At 34.8% G+C, this 12305-nt stretch overlaps 1 protein-coding gene and 1 long non-coding RNA gene across 2 annotated transcripts in view; one reads left to right on the plus strand and one right to left on the minus strand.

The window, feature by feature from the left end:
• LOC125923055 (uncharacterized) overlaps window positions 1–12305 on the minus strand; it is a 205601-nt gene that overhangs the window by 145229 nt on the left and 48067 nt on the right. The gene's annotated exons all lie outside the window — the stretch shown is intronic.
• Window positions 1–12305, plus strand: part of LOC125923054 (bifunctional heparan sulfate N-deacetylase/N-sulfotransferase 3) — a 168403-nt gene that overhangs the window by 134914 nt on the left and 21184 nt on the right. Inside the window, exons 6-8 of the mRNA XM_049631088.1 lie at window positions 2446–2628; window positions 4860–4956; window positions 8989–9112. Coding sequence (XP_049487045.1) covers window positions 2446–2628; window positions 4860–4956; window positions 8989–9112 — 404 coding nt within the window. The remainder of the gene's footprint in view (window positions 1–2445; window positions 2629–4859; window positions 4957–8988; window positions 9113–12305) is intronic.

Below are 12305 nucleotides of genomic sequence, written 5' to 3' on the forward strand. Positions count from 1 at the left end.
ACTTTGAAACAGTCGTTTTGCTTATGGTGCACTTTGCATTATGGTAAAGTAGATATACAAAAATAGAATTGAAAACCTGAGGAAGGTTGCATGACTGGTGGCTAAGTGGCTTTTTTTTTTTTACAGGATTAAGTTCAACACCTTATAAGTATTACCTTAATTCTTGCCAACTTTCAGGAAAAGCAATGTCATTAACTAGTTCATAACTCATTCTGAAATGCCTCTGTTTTTACCAGAAAGAGTAGCATTTTTTTTCTGGGACACCTGGGTGTTCAGTTGGTTGAGTGTCTGACTTCAGCTCAGGTCATGGTCTCATGGTTGGTGGGTTCAAGTCCCACGTCGGGCTCTGTGCTGACAGTTCAGAGTCTGGAGCCTGCTTCAGATTCTGTGTCTCCCTCATTCTCTGCCCCTCCCCCACACATGTTCCCCCCCCCCCCCCCGCCCTCTCTCTCTCTCAAAAATAAACAAACATTAAAAAAAAAGAGAGAGAAAGAGTAGCATTTTTTTTACCTTCTATACTCATATAGGTAAAAACAATGACACTCTGCTTTAAATGTCACAGAATAAAATGTTTTCTGGGTTGTAAAGTAAATTCAAATGGAGGTCGAATGTATTGGTACCACAAATTCACACATCTCCATATTTCCCATTTTATGCCCACTGCAAATGTTATTCAAGTGAAATATAGACACATAGATACATTGACAAATCTCTCATAAATAAAGCAAAAATTTGAACTAGTGGCTGAGTTAATATATATATGTATATTATATGGTATTAAAATTTTTCCTGTAATAGACAACTTGAAGTATCATTTTGCTATTGTTGTTGAGCTATACTGAAAAGTGTAGTTTTTAATATGAATGATGAGAGACTGCCTCTAACAAACATTAGAAAAGAACTTACACATGTAAGCATGATTTTCTTAAGTCTCTCAACAACTGACTTTTGATACATTTTGGAGAAAAGGAAGGGAAACAAAAGTCATAGAATTGAAGCTACTATAAAAATAACCAGAAGGTTAAATTTTAAAAGTCTCATTTTTCAGAAATACCCAAAATGGTAATAAAAGTCTTACTTATTAATTTCATGACTACATCAGTCTGCTGGTAGCTATTTAAAGTTACCCTCAAAGTATTTTGTTTGTGAAAGTTCTAAGATTTAATATATGTTCAGGCAGAGTGAATAGAAATACAATTAAATATCCTTGATCACAGTTGAAGCTTTTCATATGAAAGCCAGCAGGACTTATTCTATAGAATAAAGGATATCACTGTTTCCTCTTATTCATAGTTGTAAGTAATTAGATTTTTTTCTAATTCATTGTATCCAGTTTTAATATAACCATTCCCTCATCTCTGCTACTTTACCTCAATAAATTTTCTTGAATATTTCTTTCAGTCTCTAATGAATGAACCCATTATATTCATTATTATGATGATTATAATAACTATTATTACTATTCATTCACATGACATTATATATTTTAGGAAAGTACTATTATCACATGAATTATTTTTATGATCTTTTTTATAGCAGCATAAATGAGACAATGGTTTCTTTGCCATTGAAAATCTCATGCAGAATTATTTCCGTTTGTCAACACTTCACCAACAAAAACTATTTGTATTCACTTGAAGCAGTGGCTTTTAAAAAGCCCATTCTGCATTCCAGACCAATTTAATCAAACCTACAGAATTTACATTTATTATAAAGAAAATACTGTGATTTTGTTTTTGATGCATGGATTCAATCTAGGTCAGCTGCTTCCATAGGAAGAGTTGATTTTATCTAGCCAAACATTGAAAATTTGTCTTACAGGAGGTATTTGATGCTGGAAATAGTACACTCACTGAATATGGAAAAGGGTTTGACAGTGTTATTGATGGAAAATAGTTAATACTTATTTTAGTAAAAATTTAGTCCCTAGTCCTCTGGAATTATGGCCTTTAATAAATACAAATCAGAGGATATTCACTTAATGCTAATATTGGTGATACATTGATTATTTATATTCTTTAATTTGAAGTACTACATTAAAAGCCAAATTAAGTAGACTCAAATTATAAAATCCCAACCTCCAGAGATTCTGCTGCCACAAAGTATGAATAGGTCGCATAACATGAAGCCATTATGTGTGAGCATCTAGGACATTATTCAGCACCCAACTAATTGCACCAACATGGATATATGGCAGTTGGACTTGTTTTTTATTATGAAATATGTTAAAACCTCCGAAAAAAAATGGTCACGTCTTACTAATAACACATCTTCTAATATGCATTAATATAATGAGAGTATCTGGGATATGTCCACAGTTCCAAAACATGTCATGAATTTAAACCCTGTGCAAAGACCACTTAAAAACTAGCATTGCTATGATTGCACTTCCCCCTAGGGTTGAAATAACTTGTGTTTACACTGAAGTTCATTTGCCTTTTTCAGATCAGCATTTTCATGACACATCTGTCCAATTATGGGAATGACCGGCTGGGACTATATACCTTTGTTAATCTGGCCAACTTCATGCAGACCTGGACGAACCTGCGACTTCAGACTCTGCCTCCAGCGCAGCTGGCTCACAAGTATTTTGAGCTCTTTCCTGATCAAAAAGACCCTCTCTGGCAGGTAATATTTGTTCAATAATTAGTATAATTAAGTAATTCCATAAACAAATTTTATATAATCCTATCTGAAAAGTGAAGGCATCTGGGGTGGGGAGGGGGCTACATTTTTGAAATGTTGGTAGATTTGAGAAACTATTTCCTCCTGAATTGCAGTTTTGTATTATTGCTTCGTAGTGGGCCAAATTCTCTGTTCCTATGCCCATTAGAAATTATGAAATTCTACAAGCTCAGTGGGGGGTTCAATGGAGTCATGTTTTCAGTCAAGAGCAGGGGATCAATTTGCAGACTGCAATAGGCTGAAAAGAGTAGAAGAATGGTAAGTAGGTTGTATGCTAAGCAAGTAGCCAGCTAGTCCTCCTAGAGCACATCTTATATCTCTAATGACTAAATAACATCAGAGGGATAGGGGAGAAGAGTTCAGAACTGACGTCTGCTTTCTGAACCACGGGGTACACCAGCAGCTGGAGAATATGGGCAGCCTTCAAAAGTATTAGTTGGGAATTACTTTGGATATGGGAAAAGTGTTGGGTGGCAAAATTACTGAGCTTTTTAAGAAAAAATATCACACACACATGGCATATGCAAACTGTTCTAGGCATAACCCAGATTTCAAAGCATACATGTTCATGTGTCCCAGAATTGCAGAAACATAATTTGAAGTTAAACTGCCTACTCCGTACTCTGGGGAAAGTAATAATCATGGCAAATAATTATTTGGTGCTTATTATGTGTCACATTGGGTTCTTTACATGTTAACTCATTTAATCCTTAAACTACCCTGTGTGGTAGGTATAGTTATGATCCCATTTTATAGATGAAGAAACCGAGGCAGGCAAATGCTAAGACACCTTTACAAGGCCACTGTGTGACAGAGTGGGAATCATTTCCAGGCCATCCAGCTCCAGAGGCTGTGCTCTTCAGTACTGTTCTAAATGAGAGTTACTGAGCTACTAGAGAGTTGCTAATAGAGCTGATGGCACAGTGATAACAATCATCAGAAGGAGAAGGTTGCAGCAAGATCTGAACTACATACTCAATGCATTCAGCTTTGAACATGAGCTAATTACCACCTGAACACGAACAGGTAACTCCAAGAAGAGACATAACTACACATTTCAGTATGTGAAAGTCAGTGGTTGTGGAATTATCACTATATAGTACTTTGCAGTTACTATAATGCACATCTTTCTTCCTTAACCACTGCATAATATCACCAAATGTTAGCCACTGGAAAGACATGCAATTTTCCTGCTGATTTAACACCTTACTTTTAAACTGAAATCATTATTATTTTAGGTGACAGGTTTGAAACAACTTTTTTTAACAGCAGCCAAAAAGAATTAGTCATACCATCTGTTGCTTATTGTAAATAAGCAGAAAGTTCCTTTAACTGCACACATATGTAGTATTAATTGAATAGAAGTGCTGTCCTGTTTGCCTATATCTGAAGTAGTATTAAAGGGAACTTTTAAGTCTTCACATAATGAGCACTTCGCAGTGGAAATTATGGATGTTCTAGATACATCTTGCATGGTGGGTTTGGTTTATGTACTATACACCAAAAGCAGATCCCTAAGATAGTATTTCACCTTCATTTTACCCTTTTGCTGAAATTTAGTGCTTTTTAGAATCATACTCTGCAAAGTTATAGTAATATATATCTGAAAGGAATCTGCTGTCTCTTTAAATAGTATCATTATGGCCAGATCTGTATCTCTTTGAAGCACAGCAAAACAGCTCAAAGTTATTTAGAATAAAAATCTTACACATTGTATTTCAATTACTTATGGAATGCTTAGAGTGTATCTTCTTTTAGGTTAGCAGGAAGCACAGTCCCTGCCCCACACTACATTGGAGCTCACTATTTTAAAACACACACATGTACACACACATACACACACACACACACACACACACACACACACACACACACAATTAAGATGTAGAACGGCCAAAAGCAGAAAAAATACTAAATCTCAGTGCTATGAGGCTGTCTCCCCTCCCCCCAACCCCTCAGTAGACACTCAACTTCAGGATGGAAGGGTTGGATGGAAAGGGTTCAGGATGGAAAGGGTTACTTGAAAGCTTCCATGATGCCACTTCAAAGCTTTCATTTAAAAGAAGTCGCATAGCTTTGCTTCCTGGAATATCTTTTCAAGGACAGAAGTTGAAAAACTCTAGCATAGTGGCCACTTACCAAAAAATACATCTCTGTATTCTTCTCCCATTTAGAATCCTTGTGATGACAAACGCCACAGAGACATTTGGTCTAAAGAAAAAACCTGTGATCGTTTACCAAAATTCTTGGTAATAGGACCCCAGAAAACTGGTGAGAGCTTTTTGTTATGATTAACCAAACAGTATAAAATTCCTGATGACTAGACAGTGAGTTCTTGTCATAAACAGTTTTCAAAATTCCTATATATACTGATGGATGAATAACACATTGGTTCTCTGACATAATGTTTGTTTAGCTTGATAATGTATTTAAATGCTTGTCAAGGAATTTTTTAAAGTGAAAAAGATGAAAATAAATGTCACACTGTTTGAATATCCAGCAATTTGGTAGCAAATACTCCTTTTTTGCCAAAGACCTTAATTTAAAAATGTTAACGTTTTTAAATGTTTAACATGTTTAAAAAGTGACTGACAGGATTTCATCAAAAGTCGAGATAAACACATATAAGTATCGATAACTCTTTATAATAAATCCCTTCCAGAAAAACAGCCTCTTCCTGCCATCTTCCTGATATAGTTTATCTCTAAACTATTTCTTGCAGAGATGACTGTTTCCTAAAAATCTAAAGGATGTTTGACAAGCAGAATTCCAGACATAAACAAAACTTTGTGCTAACAAAGGCATTTACTCATACCCAGGAGAAATCTTAAATTGGCATGCAATTTTTGTGCCTTTTCTTAAATTGGCATGCAATTTTTTCTCCCCATAAACTTCTTGTTTCTTTAAGAATCAGTATTAAAATGAAACCCAGTGGAAGCTTTAAAATGCCAAATATCCATGCTCTTTCCTGCATGATAAATTATTTGGGGCTCTCGGATTCTGGCTTCACAGAAAACAGCCATTTCAACCATATCCCTTTCTAAGGGGAATACCTTCTGTCTCCTCATTTCTCTAAAAATAACTGGAGAAAATTTTATGTAATGTACACAGAGAGGTTAGCCTATTCATTTTCTCTTAGTCCCATTTGCCAATATCAATCTGAAAACAATAATGAATATAATAAATACTTTTCTTGTCCTTGTTTATTTCATTTGGCCTTATGTATTTTAAAGTCAAGAGGCAGCTAGAAAAATATCTAAAGTAAAGTCTTTTCAGCGAACTCCCACTGTCATTACTGATCATGTCTCTCTGAAGCGTGGCATATCGAGTTCACTCCAGAAAGCCCTGCAGGAAGGGCTGCCTCTTGTTTCATGCTAGATGTGCAGACATTTAAAAATCATGGTCAGATGGAAGAATCAGTACTTGCCATCTTAAACTCAGTTGTGTTTCCAAATGTTTATGTTACAATTATATATGACATTTACCTTTGGAAGAAAATTTTTTATCTCCTTTTTATGGAAACTAATTTTTTTCCCAGTTCTGTAGTGGTATAATTTACATGCAATAAAAGTCACCAATTTTAAATGAAAATTCTGATGAATTTTGACAATTGTACACAGTTGTGTAACCACCACAACATTCTGTCTCAAAAACAAAACCAAAAAAACCCCACTTTGTCTCCCTAAAAAGTTTCTCCACCCATGTGCCTTTGCAGTCAATGCCCCTCCCCCATCCTCAGTCACAGGAAACTACTTTCTGGTACCATAGTTTTGCTTTTCTAGAATTTCATATAAACGGAAGAGTAAAATGTGCAGTCTTGTGCATTTGACTTCTTTCACTTAAGATAATGCTTTTGAGATTCATCCATGTTACTATGTATATCAATATTTTGTGAAGTTGATGTTTTAAAAGGATAAACATATCTTCTCATCAGTTACATAAAAATTAAATAGCTTCATTTTAACTTTAGTATCATCAGAAGCATTTTTCTGAATAATTTTGCATAGATGTATATTCTTATGCATATTCAAATATTTTTAGTGTTGAAACTGACAAAAAATAAAACTGAAGCTTTATGGATGGTTATTTGAATGTGTGTGTCTGTGATTAGGTGGTTGTTTTACATACATACACACATTAAACACATTCAAACACACACACATAGGACAGGTTATTCAGACCCAAGAATAAGTGTAGGTAAAGACAGAGTTCAGAAACCGCAATCTAACAATTTTCTGACCACTGATAAATTATATGATACCTTTTACTGACTATGCAAACAATTACATGTCTATTTTTTCAGTTTGTCTTATTATTGCTGGTCATGCTATTAAAAGCAAACAATATGATTGAATACAATTCTTAAAAATAAAATTCAGAAAAGAATGCTTTCAGTTGATCTAAGAAAGGAACTAATTCTCTTTTCTTTTTTCACATTATAATGGTCATACTTCCTATCCTCACAAAGACTTTTTTTTTCAATTTTTAAATGCATTATTGAATTTTTATCTCATAAAAGCTGTTATTTTAAAAAATACTTTACTAATATTGAGATATGAAGCTATTTAGGTACTTTTATACAGATTGTCTTACTTGACCCTCATAAAACCCTGATAGCTAAGTATTTTTCCCCCACTACACAGATAAAGAAAACTAAGTCTCAGCTTAGATATTTTTGTTCACATTCACATAATTGATAAGTGTTAGAAATAGAATCCTGACCCTAGAATTTACCTGACTCTAAACACCATGTTCAAGAAAGCTTTACTCTACTACGGATTTCAAGTAATGGAACATTTTTCCCCCAAATAAGTTTTAGATTTTGTTACACATTTCTTTTAAGTTGTGATTTTCAAAGTGTACTGAATCAGAACCTCTGGGATAGGGTTCGATTCTCTGTGTTTTAACAAGACCTCCAGGTTAGTCTAAGGCATGCTAAAGTGTGAGAACCACTGTTTTAGGTCAAGCTTGTGAAGAGCATTTTTATTTTGTATATCATAGATTACTATGTTTCATTCCTCACAGGTACCCATGGGTATAGATAAAATGTTCATAGTTTGGCTAAGATATAATCTAGAAACACTGCCTCTTTCAATTCATTGTTTTAGACAATTTTGCTATTGACAGAGTTATTTTAACAAATTTTCTGTTGTGTTGATATACTAGATTTAAGTACAATATTAAATAGAGCTTGTCAGAGAGATAAGAAAATTCAAAATTTAATACAGATGGCAACATGACATTATTACTAAGCAAAATCAGAAAGTAATTTCTCCAAGTGAGAGAAATGTTATAAGGCCATGTCTGAAGACCACTGCTAGCTATTATTGACCTAGAGTATAATTCACAGGTCCCGCTCCATCAGATTGTATAATGATATAAACCACATTAGAACAGAGAAGTGGAAACTAGAGCCTTAAGAAGACCGAAATATTTTAATAGTATGATTTTATAAACACAATTACAATTACAGCAAGCATGTGGTTAAATTTTAGGCAAACTGAACTCAGATTGTCTTTTTCTTGTAGCAACCTAATCTGTACCCTTTAGCTCATAATTTAGGCTCTAAAACACTAATTTTACAGTCTATGACATTGCTCATTTTGGAAAAAAAATCATACTCTTGATCCCCAATAGCCACAGATCCATATGGGCACTTGTGATATGCCATTCTCTTTCCAAATTGCAAATTTTATGTTATATCACTAAGAAAGGACACAATTTTTTTCCAAAAACCTATTTTTGATATCACATTTTTAAGTAAGCATATTCAAATTTAAACAAACGTGTTGAAAGTTTAAATTGTGTCTCAAATTTAATCAGCTTTCATAGGCCTTAGGAAGAACTTCTAGGAGAACTCAGCTACATGATTTTAGTGATGTAATATCTTCTATTAAATAATGATGTCTTTCATTCATATAATGCTTTATTAATACCAAAATATCTTCAGGTTCAATATATCTTTTCATCCCCAGAGAAAGTCTATGAAATAAGCAAGGCAGGTGACTTCCCACCAAAAAAGCCAAGCTAAAAGCCAAGTCACAGACCAAATCAGTGATTGAGATGAGGTCAAAAACCAGTTCTCCTAGTCCCTGCAACAAGCCTTTTCTCACATCACACTTAACTCCATTTTTCCAATATGCTTCTTTTAAAATGCTGATTACCTATTCAGTTTAATTCAAGGAGTACTAATATGTATCTGTTTGGATCATTACAATACTTAGTATATTAATGACTTTGAAATGCTAATGGTAGGAATCTGTTTTCATTTAATTAATTTCTAAACCTCTATTGTCTTTTCAGGAACCACTGCTTTGTATTTGTTCCTGGTTATGCATCCTTCCATCTTTAGTAACTCCCCCAGCCCAAAAACCTTTGAGGAGGTACAGTTCTTTAATAGAAATAACTACCACAGGGGGATTGATTGGTAAGATGGGTTATTAGTATAAATCTAAAAGTATATATACTATGCACAGTATAAAAATTAGTGCTAATATTTATAAACATAGAAGCTTGTAGCCACAAATAAAAGTTATCCTCTGTACCTTGGAAATGGAGTCAATAAAATGAAGAAGCACAGAAATTATTCACAAGAAATTTTTCTCAGTTTGTTATGGGACTCATTGCTTCAAGAGGCCCACATGTAATCTGAATTTGCATTAATTATCTTTGATGCTTATTACAGATACGAAGTTAGAGAAATACTGTAACACCCAGAAATTTCATTCCTCTCTCTTCTTAAAACACTTTCATAGCTTTCTCTTCCTGTGCACTTTGCATTAAAGTGATGCTACAGTCCCTCTATATATTTTTTTATTTTGCTTTGGCATTTTAGGTTAAAAAAATAAATAAATAGAACTAGAAATTTGTGTATATTTCATGAATAATGAAATAAATGAAATAAGTGAAATAAAGCTATCAGCAATATTTAATTTTTGGTCTTGAATTGAAATAAGAACTATATCAACCATGCAAGGAAAATAGTTAAATTAAAAATAAAAGTTAAAATGTCAAATACATACAAAATATAAAAATATAGTAGGAATATATGTTGCAAATTAACATGTTAATCACAAAATATATCTGCAAGTCTTGCTGTTAAGGTAGAAATTCTAGGCAGAAAGTGATATGAAAGAATGGAATTTATATAATAATTCTAGGGCATGAGCATAAACATTTTGCATGTATTTTAGCATAAAGGGTTGTTATATATTAACTTCTGTTGTCAAATTGCATGATCTCAATTTCATATCACCCCCCCCTCAAGAGTTGCTTGTGTGTGGTCCAAATGGAAAGAAAAGAAATGAGTTGAGGATAATTTGAGCACCTACTAGGAATTACATATATTCTAACTGCAATATATTTCACTGCCAACTCTTCAAACAGGGCTTGATATTGATTAATTGTATTGTGTTAAATAACAACTGTGAGAACCAAGAAAGCATCAACCACTTCAGCTGCTATTTGACCACTGACTCAAATATATATGCCTGTGTACAGTAGAATAAAAATATGTTAACATTAGGACTAAAGGGAGTGATTAAAAGCTGCTTTAAAAGGGGGGGGGGGGGGGGGCGTGCCTGCATGGCTCAGTCGGTAAAGCGTCCGACTCTTGATCTCAGCTCAGGTCTTGATCCCAGGGTGGTGAGCTCAAGCCCCACACTGGGCTCCACTCTGGGTGTGAGGCCTACTTTAAAAAAAGAAAAAAGTGGAGAGGAATGCAATACTTGAACTCCCTGGGATTTAAGAATATCTCTAAGAAAAGGGGTGCCTAGGTGGCTGAGTCAGTTAAGCGTCTGACTCTTAGTTTAGGCTCAGGTCATGATCTCACAGTTTGTGAGTTTCAGCCCCACATCTGGCTCCTCACTCACAGTGCAGAGCCTGCTTGGGATTCTCTCTCTCCCTCTCTCTCTACCCCTCCCCTGCTCACTCTCTCTGTCTCTCTCTAAATAAATAAATAAATAAACTTAAAAAAAAAAGAATATCTGTAAGAATAATCAATTTTTAAAAAGTTGTTCAGAAGTCAGTAATGTATATAAGGCACTATAACAGGACAAAAAGTCCTGTTATAAAAGATGACATAAATAAGTAGAAAGCTAATGATTTTAAGTGCAACTCACTAAAAACACCTCAATTGCAAACACTTTTGCATTGACAAATTATATGTTTATAAAAGACAACACAAGTAACAAAAGTACCTGCAAATGTCAGTCTATTATCAGTAACTCTGGCTTTGCTGTCAATGATGTCAGATGTATTCACGGTCCTCAGGCTGGCCGTGTCTCTCTGTGAAGTGTCAGCACCTCCACAGTCCCTTTGGGACCACAGAGCCATAAAGTGGAAGAGTTTGATAGTAGGGCTCAGCATGCCAAGGTGGCTTACAGAATTAACACAGGCACAGTGAGTCTGGACCCATGGAACTGCTTTTCCTAGAAAACTGGGGAAAACCAGGGCTGCCTTAACTGACAGGCAACCTAAACACAAGCTGAGGACAAAAGCAAAGTAGGGCAGATGAAAATGAGAACACTCCATCTTTGGTAAAATAGCCAACATTCACAATCAGGAGATCAAGAGAAATGTTTGATTCATACAGACACTTAAATTTTATATTCTGTGGTTTGGTATTATTTTTTATAATTACATGGGGATGAAGTGAAGGCTTGGACTGGTACTTGGGGAGCCCTAAAATCCTGTTAGCACTTAGAACTTCTAAATGTCTTGATCTAGCTGTGAGTTAAATCACTTAGAAATACTCACAGTCAACCCAAGTAACAAATAAATGTGGAATATTGCAAAAATCACATCTTTCAGTAAAAAAAGATGGTGAGATATTATGAAAGTAGCCAAGCTTAAACGAGGCAGGCATTCACTTTTAACTAGAGTAGTTTACACTCTAGTTTGCTCACCAGTTCTTTAGATAATCTGAATTCATATTCCCCAGATGTTACCTATTTGTACCCTGAAAATATGAAGCTGAATTCTTATTTACCTGTTCATTCATCAGACATTTTACAAGTGCCTCTAAGTGCCAGCCACTACACTAGAAAAATGTGGGCATACTGGCAAACAAGAACTGGCCCCTGCTTTTTCCATGAGCCTCTGGGGCCAGGCAAAATCAATACATTATAGGTCCAAGATCCAGAACTGCGTGAAGAGGGTTTTAAGGTCTAAACTGTTACAGGTATAGAGAGGACTGCTGGGAAAGTGGGACCATTTTTAGAAACTAAAAGTTACTCAGAATTCAATACCTTCTGCCCTTCTTTTGTGATTTTCTGAGCCTTTCTCAGAATAAGCAAGGCTGAGACAAGCTTGGACCAAATAAGGTATCACTAGACACTTGGGATAACCTTAGCATCTCTGGAACCAGGGTGAGCATCTAACTTAAGAAATATCTTAAAATGTGGCACTTTCTACAAATAGACTATACACCAAAACAGCAGATCAAACTTTCCAGAAATTTTTATATATCTGTTTCCCCCTAAAAGGATGCCAGAATGACATATCACCAAGGCAATTTCCAGAAAACATAAAAGGATTTCTTTACTGCCCTGAGTTTCAAGACATCACTTTGTTGTACCAGCCAAACTTTGCAATATGTTAACAACTGGAATCCTACCAGA

This window comes from Panthera uncia, chromosome B1, assembly GCF_023721935.1.
Source record: "Panthera uncia isolate 11264 chromosome B1, Puncia_PCG_1.0, whole genome shotgun sequence".
In the NCBI taxonomy this organism is placed as follows: domain Eukaryota; kingdom Metazoa; phylum Chordata; class Mammalia; order Carnivora; family Felidae; genus Panthera; species Panthera uncia.